The 15447-nt window shown below is 45.2% G+C and overlaps 1 protein-coding gene across 2 annotated transcripts in view; it reads left to right on the top strand.

The window, feature by feature from the left end:
* The first annotated feature begins 6960 nt into the window (after positions 1 to 6960).
* The window catches only part of HACD1 (3-hydroxyacyl-CoA dehydratase 1), a 29897-nt gene continuing 21410 nt past the window's right edge, over positions 6961 to 15447 (top strand). The window contains exon 1 of one of the 2 annotated variants that reach the window (XM_070408067.1): positions 6961 to 7214. In XM_070408067.1, coding sequence (XP_070264168.1) covers positions 6961 to 7214 — 254 coding nt within the window. The remainder of the gene's footprint in view (positions 7215 to 15447) is intronic. The other variant, XM_070408064.1, reaches the window with a different exon arrangement.

The raw sequence follows: 15447 nt of genomic DNA, 5'->3' as shown, positions 1-15447 counted from the left end.
TTAGCTGGGGAAATAAGCATCCAGTATGAGTTGGAGTGGTCAGGGAAAGCCAGTTGAAAGTATTGGTATTGAATGCAGCCGTGAAGAGTGAATGAGATTTATGAAAACAAGAAAGAAGGCAAAATAGCTGTTTGGGTAGGATGCTAAGAATGGAGAATTGGGTTAGTTCATGGAAAATGAATAGACCTGCTTTAAGGGATCATAGTATTTTGGTGACAGGTACTTAATAAGAAATAATGTTCTACTAGAGACAGAGAAGCATGGATCAGATGCTCAAACCTCAGAGGGAAGGCAGGGGAGGGTGGGGCTAAGGGGGAGAGATCAACCAAGGGACTTGTATGCATGCATGTAAGCATAACCAATGGATACAGACACCAGGGGATGAGGGCATGAGTGGGGGGGATGGGGAAAAAATGGGGGAATAAGGACACATTTGTAATATGTTAATCAATAAAGGAAAAAAAATGTCAAAAAAAAAAAGAATAGAAATAATGTTCTATCGGCTCCCCTGGCCTCAGGTTATAGTAGAAAGCCCTGAAGGCAACTTAAATAATCAGTTTTTATCCTAAATGCAAGGGCTAATCTATAGATTGATAAAATAAAAGATGTTGTGAGAAAACAAACCCTCTTTGCTTTCAATTAGGCTACCTCAATTTTCTCTACCTCAAAATATCTCTATCTCCAATTTTCATTCCTTTCTGAAAAAAAAACAAAAAACCTGTCTTTTCTCTTTGAAACCTAATTTCTCTGATCTACTTGTAAAACTTTTTTAAACATAATTAAAACATAGTGACTAATCACAAAAACAATATGTAATTATATATGTGTTTTCCGATGGTCTTAGGAGACCCCTGTGAAAGGGTCATTTGACCCCCAAAGGGGTCGTGACCCACAGGTTGAGAACCGCTGCTCTAGCACCAACCCTACTGGGGATTGAGCCTGCAACCAGGGCACATTATCTGACGGGGAATTGAACTGGTAACTTCTTAGTGGATGGCCCAATGCTCAACCAACTGAGCCATACTAGCTGGACTTGGGCAAGTTTCTTAATCTCTCCAGACTTCAATTACCCCATTTGTAAAATGTGAATACTAGTACCTACCTGTAAAGACGGTTGTGTGGATTAAATCAACTGAAGTGCCTGGCATAGGAGAGGTGGTATGTTACTAACATATTTTGGAGCATATGTATGACTTTCTTATCCATTATAAAGTACTGTTAACTTCATGAGGACAAACCCTATTTTCATTCATTTTGGTATTACCTATTTGTACATAGTACATAGTAATTTATTAACTTTTTAAAGGGAAAGTTTTAGAAGTCTGTTAGCATGTTACTCTTAAGACTTTTAAAAGGTTTTTTTTCAAAGTGTCACATTCAGCCCTGGCTGGTGTGGCTCAGTTGGTTTTGTACTGTCCTGTGTATCAAAAGGTAGCTGGCTTGATTCCCAATCAGGGCACATGCCCAGGTTGCAGTCTCCATCCCCAGGAGGCACCTGACTGATGTTTGTTTCTCACATTGATGTTTCCTTCCCCCTCCCCCTCCCCTCCCCTCCCCCTCCCTCCCCTTCTCCCTCCCCCTCCCCCTCTCCTTTTCCCTCTCCCTCTCCCTCTCCCCCCTCTCTTTAAAAACCAATAAAAAATCTTTTTTTGAATGTCACATTCAACTTTGTAAAAAACATAGCTATTGGCCTGGTATGATGGCTCAGTTGGTTGGAGCATCATCCCACACACCAAAAGGTTGCAGGTTCAGTTCCCAGCCAGGGCACGTACTGGGTTGCGGGTTCAATCCCTGATGGGAGCGCATAAGGGAGCCAACTGATTGATGTTTTTTTTTCTCACATCAATGTTTCTTTCTCTCTCTCTCTCTCCCCCTTTATCTTTCTCGAAAAATCAATCAAAAACATATCCTCAGGTGAGGATAAAAAAAAAAGTTAAAAAAAAAAACGATAGCCATTGTAAAAATGAGTTACATTTCATGTCATATTTAATGGTTTAAAGGAATAATTGAATAATTGGAAGAGAAACTATTAACTGCAATATACAAGCCCATTTTGCTACAGTATGTGGGTTTTATGTTAAACATATCAATAATGTTGTAAATTTTACACTTTAAAATATTTATTATTCATGATACTTTATTTTTTAAAAATATATTTTATTGATTTTTTAAAGAGAGGAAGGGAGAGGGAGAGAGAGTTAGAAACATCGACGGGATGTGCCGGCAACCAAAGTACATGCCCTTAACCGGAATCGAACATGGGACCCTTCAGTCCGTAGGCCGATGCTCTATCCACTGAGCCAAACTGGTCAGGGCTATTCATGATACTTTACAATCAACTCCATGTAATAATTTATGCACAAAGAAATGCATCCATTTTATCTGTTTCATATAATGAGTTTTGACAAATGTATATACCACAATCATTGAATAGACATATATATTACTCCAAAAGGATTCCTGTGTCTATTCCCAGTCAGTTCTACCCACACACATACCGCCAGTGCCAGGCAGCAACTTTTCTCTTTTTTGTCATTGTAGATTTTCCTTTTGTAGAGTTTCATATAAATGTAATCATACACTATGCAATCTTTTGTGTCTGTCTTCTTTTGCTCAGCTAAAGTTTATGAGATTCATTCATATTGTGTGTACAGTAGTGAGTTCTTTTCCATTGCTGAATAATATTCCATGAGTGAGTAACACTACAATTTGTTTATCCATTCCCATGTTGATGGATTATTTTCAGGGGTTACTATGAATAAAACTGCTGTGAACATTTGTGTCCAAGTCTTTGTGTGGACCTATTTTCCTTCTCTTGAATAAAGACCTAGGAATGAAATTTCTGGGTCATATGCAAGTGTATGTTGATATTTTTAAGAAATTGTCAAATCCTTTTCCCAAAGTTGTATCTCTTTTGCCATGTATGAGAATGCCAATTGCTCTACATCCTTGCCAACATTTAAAAATATTAGATGTAGTGATATCTCGTGTGTTTAATTTGCATTTCTAATGACTAATAAGACTGAGCATCTTTGCATGTGCTATTATTTCTATATCTTCTCTGTGAAGTGTCTATTGAAATCTTTTGCTCACTTAAAAATACCAGGTTGTTGTATTATTGAGTTGTAAGGATTCTTTATATATAGTAAGTATTCTGGATACAAGTTCCTTATCAGATACATTATGAATATTTTCACTTTTTTTAAATAAAATATATTTTTTATTGATTTTTTTACAGAGAGGAAGGGAGAGGGATAGAGAGTTAGAAACATCGATGAGAGAGAAACATCAATGAGCAGCCTCCTGCACACCCCCTACAGGGGATGTGCCTGCAACCAAGGTACATGCCCTAGGCAGGAATCGAACCTGGGACCATTCAGTCCGCAGGCTGACACTCTATCCACTGAGCTAAACCGGTCAGGGCTATTTTCATTTTTTAAATGGTGTCATTGGAATAACAGAAGTTTTACATTTTGATGAAGTTCCATCTGTCTTTTCTGATTAATGCCTTTTTTTTTGTCATTGTATCTAAGAAATCTTTACTTTCCTCAAGGTTCCAAAGATGCTGTTTCCTCCTAGAATTTTATAGTTTTAGTTTTTATGATAAGGTCTATGATCCATATCAAATTAATACTCGTCTCTGGTATAACATAAGGATCAAGTTTCATTTTGTTTGTGTGTGGATATCCAATTGTCTCAGCACCATTTGTTGAAAAGACTTACCTTGAACCTGTTGAAAATCAGTTGACATATGCGTCTGGACTGTATTCTGTTTCAATGATTTGTATGTCTATCCTTATGCCTACCTACCACACTGTCCTGTAAACTGTGGTTTTATACTAAGGCTTGAAAACAGATATGTATGTGCTCCAACTTTGTGTTTTCTATGCATGTATTTCCATATAAATTTGAGTCACCTTGTCAAATTAAAATTTTTTTCTTCTGGGATTTGGGGATAACTGACAATTTTTACAATCCCAAGTCCTCTGATTCATATGCATGAATAGCTATTTATTCAGGTCTTTAATATCTCTTGGCAGTGATTTATAGGGTTCAGGTCTTGTACATATTTTAGGTTTATTCCTATACATTTCATGTTTTGGGATGCTGATGAACACTATATGGTTTTATTTTTCAATTTCAATTCCCAGTTGTGCTTTTCTACTATGTAGAAAATGATTGATTGTTACACTGACCTTGTATCCTGCAACCAGTTCCAGTAATTTTTTTTTTGTAGATTCCTTAGGATTTTCTAATCACACAATGTTGTTATTTGCCAATAGTTTCACTTCTTCCTTTCCAATTTAAATGCCTTTAAAAATAGTAGTTCACAGTGTTCATCAAATTTGAACAATTTTGAGCCATTTTATATCTTCCTAGGCCAGTGGGCGGCAAACCGCGGCTCGCGAGCCACATGCGGCTCTTTGGCCCCTTGAGTGTGGCTCTTCCACAAAATAACACCTGCGGGCGTGCACGTACAGTGCGATTGAAACTTCGTGGCCCATGCGCAGAAGTGGGTTTTCAGCCTGGGCGAGTCTATTTTGAAGAAGTGGCGTTAGAAGAAGTGGGGGTACATTCACTGAGGTCGACCCCTCAGATTGAGGACGTTTTTAGCAAAGGCCAGCTTAGGAGTACCCTAATTAAGTTAATTACAATGTACCTACCTATATAGTTTAAGTTTAAAAAATTTGGCTCTCCAAAGAAATTTCAATCCTTGTACTGTTGATATTTGGCTCTGTTGACTAATGAGTTTGCCGACCACTGTCCTAGGTGCATCTCAAACTCCCGTACCCCATTTCCCCCTTCCCCTATTGGAATGTCCTCCTCAAAATTGTCTAAATTCTCCTTTGAGACAGCATGGAGGGACCTGGAGAGTATCATGCTAAGCGAAATAAGTCAGTCAGAGGAAGACAAGTATCACATGATCGAACTGATATGTGGAATCTAAGTAACAAAATAAACTGATGAATGGAATGGATTCAGAGACATGGAAGCATGGTACAGAGTGAGGAATCTCAGAGGGAAGGTGGAAGAAGGTGGGTGGGAGGTAATCAACCAAAGACCTTGTATGCATATATGCATGGCCCATGGACACAGACAATAGGGTGCTGAAGTTCTGGGGGGAGTCAATAGGGGGGAAAGGGGGACGAACATATGTAATACTTTCAATAATAAAGAATTATTTTTTTTTTAAAAGACAAAAATTAAAATTATCTAAATTCTCTGGAGCAGGCTGGTAGAACTGCCTGGGCAATGGGCTTAGAGCCTGGATCACCACCCTCCTGGACCAGGTTCCTTTTTTTCCTCTTTGGTGCAGTCCCTCACCTTCTCCTCCAGGTGAGGATGACTCCATACCCTGAGAAGCTCACGGAGCTGGGTCTCTAGTCCTCAGGTGGCCGTCCTCTGACTGTGGCCAGTAGGAAGGCCTAATAAGCAGATTGCTTCTGTTGGCCTGTGCAGAAAATCTTTTGCCATTTCTATATCTTCTCTGTGAAATGTCTATTGAAATATTTTGCTCATTTAAAAATACCGGAGTGTTGTATTATGAGTTATAAGGATTCTTTTTTTTTTTTTTAAACACAGGAGGCATTTCCCCTACTGGGGATTAAGCCTGCAACCTGGAAATGTGCCCTTGACCGTAATTGAACCCCGGGACCCTTCAGTCCCCAGGCAGATGCTCTATCCACTGAGCCAAACTGGCTAGGGCAAAGATTCTTTATATATAGTATTCTGGATACAAGTTCCTTATCACAATATACATTGTGAATATTTTCACTTTTTAAATGATGTCATTGGGATAACAGAAGTTTTACATTTTGATGAAGCTCCATCTGTCTCTCCTTTTCTGATTAATGCCTTTTATTGTCATTGTATCTAAGAAATCTTTGCCTTCCTCAAGGTTCCAAAGTTTCTGCTTTCTAGAATGTAGTTTTAGTTTTTATGATAAGCTTTTATCAACGGAGTTCAGGTATCATCAGAAAAGTTCGAATGCGCTGATTGGGGGTGACTCAAAATGTTTCAGGCCTGTAACTGGTTTACACTTATATCTCACAGCAACCTCATGAGGTAGGTTTTTAAATTCTCCCCATTGAGGGAACTGAGGCATAGAGAAGTTTAGTTGCCCACAACTAATAAGACCGGTGGAACCAGAAATGTGAAATTTGAATTTCAGTACTCTGACTCCAGAACCTGCCTATTTACCAGGTAACTGTGTGCTTTAAGGAAAAATAGACAAGAGCTATTAGGAGAAAGCGTGGGTATTTGGAGGAAAAAAAAAATTTAAAGGAAAGAGATATAATGTGGAGAACAGCGGGTTACTATTTTTCCTGTGGAAAAGAGTTCTCGTTGTTAGCCCTACGTCTGTGGACTGTCTATCTATCCAAACTTTTCTCCTTTGGTATCTTGACATGCCTGTCTTTCCTCCAGCTTCCCCTAACATCCGTTATTCCGCGCATTTCAATGAATGCCCTGAGAACCCCTGGCTCCATGGAATCCACACAAGTTGGCCAAATCCTGAGTTTCCGCCATCCATGCCCCACAGGCCAGTACAAGTAAAACGGGGTGAAGTGGACAAACCTCCCCCAAAACTCTTAGGAATGCGTCTGGCGGGGAGATCCCAGCACCTGTCCCCGCGCGCAGAAGCCACCTTGGGAAATGCCGTGAGTTCCGTGTGTCCCGACTGAGAGCACTCGCTAGCGCGCGGCGCCAGGTACACGATAACGGGGCGTCTTTCCGAGCGGAGGTTCCCCCCGGGCGCGAGGCGGACAGGCTTTCCGTGGGAGCCTCGAAATCCTACTCGGGGAACCGCTCGCGCGCTCCGGGCGGAGGGCAGGGTCCCGGGTCCCGCCTCGCGCGCGCTCACGAGGTCGGGGCGGGGCGCGCGGGGTGCTGGCCGGGGGCGCCCGCTCCTCCCCCCGCGAGCGGCCGGGCTGGCGGCGCCGAGCCCCCTGCGCGCGGCCCATGGGGCGCTTGACCGAGGCGGCGGCAGCGGGCGGCGGCGCTGCGGCGGCGAGCTCGGCAGGGCCCCCGCCCACTCCCCTGCCCCTCTCGGCCACCTCCCCCGGCTGCACGGCCACCATGGCGTTCAGCGAGGAGGACGGCACCAACGGCGCCTCGGAGGCCAGCGAGGAGAGGGAGGCCCCCAGCAGGAGAAGGCGCCTGGGCTGGGCGGCCACCGCCTGGCTCACGTTCTACAACATCGCCATGACCGCGGGGTACGTGCGCCTCGAGGGGGTCGACCCGGCTCTCCCCCAGGCCCTCCCCGCGCTGCCGCGCCCGCTACTCTGCGCCCCGGGCGGCGACTGGGTGGTGAGGGGCGCCCGGCCCCGAAGCGCGCGGGAGGGGCGTACGGAGGTGTGTGCGGGGCGGGGCGCGGGGTGGTCGGGGCGCAGGGGGCGCGGGGGGAGGCCGTGGGGGACCCGGGCAGCGGCCGTGGGGGAGGGGCGCGGGCGCCGCCGCCGGCGGGTTGAATGGAGCTGGGCGGGGGATCGCCGTGCGCACCGGGCATTGCCTAATACGGTGCACGGCGTGGCGGCGGCGGCGGGCGCGGGCCGGAGGTTAAGTATAGACCCGGGCAGGAATGCGGGGCCGACCCGCGGAGGAGGCCCGACCGCCCCGGCGCCGCCGCTGCCACCGCCGTTGAAGAAACGCCTGGGTCCCGTCACCCCGGAACCCTGAGCTGTCCAAACCAGCTTTCCAGACCGCCGGCCCCTAGCGTGCTTTTCCTCGTGTTGCAGATCGCTGGGTAGAGTTTTCTTAACTGTTAATGTCACCACGATTTTTTTTTTTTTAAGCAATAGTACTCTCTAGACTAGAGCTCACTTGGTACGATTTAAAACAAAAAACCACCCTGCCTTACTGGAGCATGTTGCTCGTGTCCAGCATCTTTCTGGCCCCGTGCTCCGTTATTGATACCCTGTACTTGGTTTCTGCCTTTGGGTTTGTTAAGGTTACACAGTGACTACCGCTCTTCAGACACCTGTCAAAGTGACTTCTGTGTAGACTTGCTTTTCAAAAGCTGTTAGGAGCATGCTCTTCCCTTTCTCAGTTGCCTTGCTTTTAAAAAGAAGTTATTTTCCATGTGGCCTGAATGTAATTAACCTATGTCAATGTGGGGGAAAGTTTAAAGCTTTTATAGAAAGTTTATAGAAAAACGTGACTGTCAAAGATTGAATAAATGGTTGGACACAGTACTGAGTACCTTATTCTGTGCTTAGTGTGCTAGTGTAATCCCGAACACCAAATACAGTTCATAAGAAATATAGTATTTATTGAGGATTTACTATGTGCGAGGCACTGTGTTGGTACCATCTCATTTTTAATCCTCTACAATCCTGTGAGGGGTATATAATATTATATTTAATAGATTAGGAGACTGGGGCACAAAGAAATTAAGTAGCTTGCTCACAATCCCACAACCTAGCAATTATCAGACTTGGACTTCAGCCAAGTCTGACCCTGGAGCCATGTTTCTTCTTCACCTTTCTGTTTTACTAAATTTTATGATCTTGAAAGTGGGAAACTAATATATTCAAAGCAACTGGAGGACAATTGAGCACCCACTGCGTGCTGCTGCCTGTAAATGTGGAGACTGAAAGAATTCTCTCTTCTCGGTGTGATAGTCTCATCCAGTTAATAGACATTTATGGAACACCTGCCATGTATTAACTGGTCTGCTGTCCCTTCTCTTTCCAGTCCAGCCTTTCTTTAGAAGGCCACGTTACCTTTTAAAAAACAAAAGTCAATAACTCCAGTTTAATGCCTTACGTGACTTGCCATTACCTTTACCATAATCGAAGGGATTTAGGCGGTGTGCCATTCAAGGCCCTTTGCACTATGCTTCTGGATTTCCCTTTTCAGTTTTATTGCATTTGAAATTCCCTCTAATGCACGATGCCCTCAAAGCACCATGCATTTTAATTTTCATGGCTCTCTCCATCTTTGCTCAGGCTGTTTTCTCTTCGTCTAATATCCTCCATGTACCTCCCATGACTTCTAACCAGGTCACTCTCGTTGAAGTTTTCTAGGTCTCTTGCTTGACCTGGAGCAGAATTAAACGCTCTCTCCTTTGTGTTCTCACACTTCATTCCTCTCCTTCCTACCTGCCCCAGCAAATTACTGCTTGTCTGCAACTTGTCTGTCTCCCTGCCTGTAGTGAGAAGGTCTCTTGTTATTTTCATCTCTGTTTAAAGGTAAGGATAATTGAAACGGAATAATCTACATAACTAACTCTTTGGAGTTTTTCTAGAGATACTGAGATTTGAAGAAGGAATAGGATTTGCATATGTAGAGGTAGATATTTCAAGTAAGATAAATTCTGGAAATAGGCATGGGATGTCAGAAAGCTTGGCATATTATCTTGATTTAAGTGGAAGGTTGGGGAATAGTGACAGGTAAGGTTGGAGAAGTTGTTTTAGAAGTGGGACACCAAGGTTTACATTTAATGGGGTGGATAGCAGAGGGTTAGTTGAGGGTCTTTTCGTTTGTTCATTGAACTTGCTTATTTTGTTTTTCTCTTAGCAGAACTTTGGTGTGTTTTTTTGTAATAGTTTTGAAAACAATAAAATTATAATTAAGAAGCAAACATTTTACACAAATGTATAACAGAACTTGCCTAATTCCATAAGCTTAGCACGACCTTTCATGTGTCCTTATTTTTCATGAGTATCTAACCTCCTTCAGGTTTTTTTCAAACCTCTATTCTCAGGGAGGCCTTCCCTAGCTATCTTCATTCAAATAGCAACCCCACCCAAACACTCCTTATTGCCCTTGCCTGCTTTTCTCCACCCCACTTATTGCTATATAACTGTATAATCTATTTTACTTAATTTATTGCTTATTGTCAGACATCCCCTATTAGAGTGTAAGCTCCTTGAAATACTCAATAAATATTTATTGTGAATGAATACATATTACAGAGTATTATAGTTATAGTATCTGTTCTCACTTACTATTCTGTCACATATTTCTATATAATTTTCATAAATACACTTGTTCCTGATTGCATAAGAGTGTATAGAATTATGTAAAATCATGCTCTACTGACATGTTGCTTTTATTTGTTTCTGTTGAATTAGTTGCTTAAGATGAATTCTCAGAAGTAGGATTACACATTTAAAGGATGTAAGGACTTTTATGGTACTTGGCTAGGAAAGTGAGCATTTCTTTTTTTCGCTTTTCAAACAATACTTTTTTTAAATTTAAGAAGTATTTATTGCATGTTCACTATGTAAAACAGTCATGCTAAGCGAAATAAGCCAGTCAGAGAAAGATAAGTATCACATGATCCTACTCATATGTGGAATCTAAAGAACAAAATAAACTGATGAACAGAATAGATCCAGAGACATGGAAACATGGAACAGACTGTCTAATCTCAGAGGGAGGGTGGGGGTGGGCAGGTGGGAAGAAATTAACCGAAGAATTTATATGCATATATGCATAACCCAAGGACACAGACAATAGTGTGGTGAAGGCCTGGGGCGGGGAGTGGGGGGAGGTGGGCAGGTGCGAGCTAGAAGGCGTCAATGGAGGGAAAAGGGGACATCTGTAATACTTTCAACAATAAAGACAAATTAAAAATATATATACACTTTCTATCACTGCAAACAATGAACATGCATGACTAACAAATACTTTTGAAGCTGTTAAGTGCATTGTTCTAGGTTGAGTAAGTGACGTAAGATAAATATTTTAGGCCCTGTCCTTGAAGAAGTATAACCTGGGGCATTTATATATGGCAATAAAAGACAAATGAAATAAATCTCTACAGAGGTGTCAGGTCAGATAGGTGGGGGGAATCAGAGAATCAAAGCTTTGTGGGGGAGACCATAGCATTTCAACTGAGCTTTGAAGGATGAGTAGGATTTATGAGGCACGGATGGGGAGACAGCATGAAATAGGGTATAAAGGTTTGCCATTGCTGGACGTGCTGATGAGACAGCAACAGATGGGCTGAAGCAGCCGTGGGCAAACTACAGCCCCGCGGGCCAGATCCGGCCTTTTTGAAATGAATAAAACTAAAAAAAAAAAAAAAAAAAAGACTGTACCCTTTTATGTAATGATGTTTACTTTGAATTTATATTAGTTCACACAAATACTCCATCCATGCTTTTGTTCCGGCCCTCCGGTCCAGTTTAAGAACCCATTGTGGCCCTCGAGTCAAAAAGTTTGCCCACCCCTGGGCTGAAGTATAGGGAGGGAAATGGAGATAGAGGGGCAGCTTGGGCCACTGCAAAGGCTTTTTAAATGCCTTGCTAACATGTTTGGATTTAATCTGTAAGCAGTACAGGAAGGTGTTGATTAAAGGTTATGTTTCACTCCTTTTTAACTGGGTAACCTCAGATAAATTACTTAACCTCTGTGACCCTAAGTTTTCTCATCTGGAAAATTGGAACAGCACAGCTTTGCTAAATTATTACAAAGGAATAAACATATGGATATGAAGTGTTCAGCTGAATTCCTGACACACAGTGGATGTTTAAAAATGATAATTCCTATTTCTAGTGGTTAATTTAAAAATGCACTTCTTACCCTGATCGGTTTGGCTCAGTGGATAGAGCGTCAGCCTGCAGACTGAAGGGTCCCAGGTTCGAGTCGGGTCAAGGGCATGTACCTTGGCTGCGGGCTGGGGGGTGTGCAGGAGGCAGCTGATCGATGTTTCTCTCTCATTGATGTTGCTAACTCTCTATCCCTCTCCCTTCCTCTCTGTAAAAAATCAATAAAAAATATATATTTTTAAAAAAGAGCACCAAGGGCTCTGTAAACTATTAAAAATGCACTTCTTGCAGAAAGAGCAACTATCCTATCTAATAATAGACAAACATGGTAATTGACCGTACTTTTGCTACGCCTCCCATGGGCTAATCAGCACGATATGCAAATTAACCCAACCAAGATGGCGGCCAGCAGCCACGCAGCTGAAGCGAGCAGGAGGCTTGCTTGCTCCAGTGATGGAGGAAGCCAAGGTTCCCCGCCTGCCGCGGCCTGGCTCTGAGCTCTGAAAGCAACAAAGTTTCAATTATAGAAGGTAAACAAACTCCGGATACCTGCTTTCAGTAGGCCATGGCCTCAGAGCTGGAGCGAGTAGAAGCTGGCTCTCAGCTCCAGTGATGGCAACAAAGTTTCAATTATAGAAGGTAAATAAATCCCAGATTTAAAAAAGAAAAAAGAAAAATAGGAGAGGCTGGGGGCTTCAGTCGCCGGCCAGCCTGAAAACGGCCCTCAGCCCCTCACCCAGACTGGCCAGGCACCCCAGTGGGGACCCCCACCCTAAAGGGGGTTGGCCAGCCTGAAAACAGCCATCAGCACCTCATCCAGGCTGGCCAGGAACCCCAGTGGGGACCCCCACCCTGAAGGGGGTGTGACCAGCTGCAAACAGCCATTGGCCCCTCACCCAGGCTGGCCAGGCACCCAAGCGGGACCCCCACCCTGATCCAGGACACCCTTCAGGGCAAACCAGCTGGCCCCCACCCGTACACCAGGCCTCTATCCTATATAGTAAAAGGGTAATATGCAAACTGACCCTAACAGCAGAAAGACTGGGAATGACTGGTCACTGTGACACACATTGACCACCAGGGGCAGACGCTGAATGCAGGAGCTGCCCTCTGGTGGTCAGTGTGCTCCCACATAGGGGAGCTCTGCTTAGCCACAAGCCAGGCTGATGGCTGCCAGTACAGCAGTGGTGGTGGGAGCCTCTCCTGCCTCCTCAGCAGCGCTAAGGATGTCTGACTGCAGCTTAGGTCTGCTCCCTGCTGGCAAGTGGACATCCCCCGAGGGCTGCCAGGCTGCCAGAGGGATGTCTGATTGCCAGCTTAGGCCCAATCCCCCTGGGAGCAGACCTAAGCTAGCAGGTGGTCATCCCCCGAGGGGTCCCAGATTGCGAGAAGGCACAGGCCGGGCTGAGCCCCCCCCCCGCCCCCCCGTGCACAAATTTTTGTGTACCGGGCCTCTAGTTTAATATTTTTTTTACAGTAAGCATAGTATGAATTATTAGACACCAAATCCACAGTTCAGGCTACAGGGTGGGGCAAAAGTAGGTTTACAGTTGTTCATATTGAAAATAATTCAATAATCTACACTAATAAAAGAGAAATATGGTAATTGGCGTACGACCACTACCCTTCCCATTGGCTAATCAGTGAGTATATGCAAATTAACTGTCAGCCAAGATGGCGGCCGGCAGCCAGGCAGCTGATGTGAACAGGGAGGCTTGCTTCCTTCAGTGACAGAGGACTCCAACGTTCCCGCCTGCCTCGCCGGCCTCTGAGCTTCAGTTGGAAACGTAGTAACATTTATAGAAGATAAACAAAACTCCAGAAACCTCCTGTCAGTCAGATCTCAGAGCTGGAGTCGCAACATTGTTTCGAATACAGAAAACAAAGGCCAGAAACCTGCTTTCAGCCGAGCCTCAGAGAGAAAGCCGGCTCTCAGCTCCAGTGACAGCCATAGAAGGTAAATAAATGCCAGAATAAAAAAAAAAGAAAAAAAGGAGAGCTTTGGAGCTCCAATCGCCCGCCAGCCTGAAAACAGCCCTCAGTCCCTCACCCAGACTGGCCAGGCACCCCAGTGGGGACCCCCACCCTGAAGCAACAAGATGGCGGCTAATTTGCATACTGAAGGCGGGCGGCAGCAGGCAAGGCTGTCTGCAGTCTGGGACCCAGATCTGTGACCCTGCCGGGCGGGATCAGCGGAGCTACGAGGCCTCCTGGCACCGGGATCAGCGTGACAGGGGGCAGCGCCCAAACCCCCTGATTGCCCTGTGGCTCTGTGTGTGACAGGGGGCAGCGCCCCAACCCTCTGATCGGCCCTGCCCTGTGTGTGACAGGGGGTGACGTCCCAAGCCCCCCCCCCCCCCCACGAGCCCTGCTCTATGTGAGACGGGGTAGAGCCATACCTCCCCATCGGCCCTGCCCAGAGTGTGACAGTGGCGGCGCCCCAACCCCCTGATCAGCCCTGCTCTGTGTGTGACAGGGTGTGGTGCCCCAACTCCCCCCCCCCCCCCCATGGGCCCTGCTCTGTATGTGACAGGGGGCGGTGCCCCAACTCCCCTATTGGCCCTACTCTTTGCGTGACAGGGTGCAGCTCCTCAACCCCCTGATTGGCCCTGCTCTGTGCGTGACAGGGGGGAGCTCCTCAACCCCCTGATCGGCCCTGCTCTGTGCGTGACAGGGGGGAGCTCCCAAAACCCCTGATTGACCCTGCTCTGTGCATGACAGGGGGGAGCTCCTCAACCCCCTGATCGGCCCTGCTCTGTGCGTGACAGGGGGGAGCTCCCAAAACCCCTGATTGACCCTGCTCTGTGCATGACAGGGGGGAGCTCCCCAATCCCCTGATTGGCCCTGCTCTGTGTGTGGCAGGGGGTGGCGCTGCAACTTCCCTATCGACCCTGCCTTGAGTGTGACAGGGGGCAGTGCCCCAACCCCCCAATCAGTCTACCCTGAACGTGACTGAGGGTGGCATCGCAACCTCCCCATCTGCCCTGCTCTGTGCATGACAGGGGGCGGCGCCCCAACTCCCCAATTGGCCCTGCTCTGAGCCCGACCTGGGGCTGCACCTAGGGATTGGGCCTGCCATCTGCCACCCAGGAGCAAGCCTAAGCCAGCAGGTCGTTATCTCCTGAGGGGTCCCAGACTGCAAGAGGGCACAGGCCGGGCTGAGGGGCCCCCTCTCCCCCCCGAGTGCACAAATTTTTGTGCACCGGGCATCTAGTTCTTAAATAATAATACAAGAATAAACTCTTTGATGTACTCACAACTGTAAACCTACTTTTGCCTCACCCTGTATAAGTTTCCCAAAATGATAAGTAATAGACATATATTTATTCCTGAGGACAGAACCATGCATGGATTTACCACAACTTGGTTATCCCTTCATCTGTTGATGGACACTTACGTTCTTTCTTGTTTGGGGCTATGACAAATAAAGCTATGGACATTCATGTACAGATTTTTATATGGATACATGCTTTCATTTTTCTTGGGTAAATGTCTACAAGTGGAATGGCTGGGTCATATGGTAGTCACATTCTTGACTTCTTAAGAAACTGCCAAAATGTTTTCCAAAGTGGTTGTACCATTTTCCATTTTCATGGTCAATGAATGACAGTTCCAGTTGCTGCATATCTTCACCAGCACTAGGTCTGGTCAGTCATAGTTTTAGACATTCTAAATGGTATGTTGTGTTATCTCATTGTGGTTTTAATTTCCCTTTCCCCAGGAACTAATGACACTGCACATATTTTCATGTGGTTACCAGTTGTTTACCTTTGTTGGTATAGTGTCTGTTCAGATCATTTGCTCATATTTTTGGGAGTTGTTTCATTTTCTGTTAAGTTTGAGAGTACTTTAGTCTGGATACAAGTCCTTTACCAAATTATGTGACTTGTAAATATTTTGTTCAAGCTGTGGCTTAGCTTTACATTCTCTTTATAGTGTCTCTCAAACA

Source organism: Myotis yumanensis, unplaced genomic scaffold, assembly GCF_028538775.1.
Source record: "Myotis yumanensis isolate MYYU_CA2020_CCGP unplaced genomic scaffold, mMyoYum1.0.hap1 SCAF_1, whole genome shotgun sequence".
Classification (NCBI taxonomy): Eukaryota; Metazoa; Chordata; class Mammalia; order Chiroptera; family Vespertilionidae; genus Myotis; species Myotis yumanensis.
Note: the sequence above shows the minus strand (reverse complement) of the source record. Positions and strands in the feature narration are given on the sequence as shown.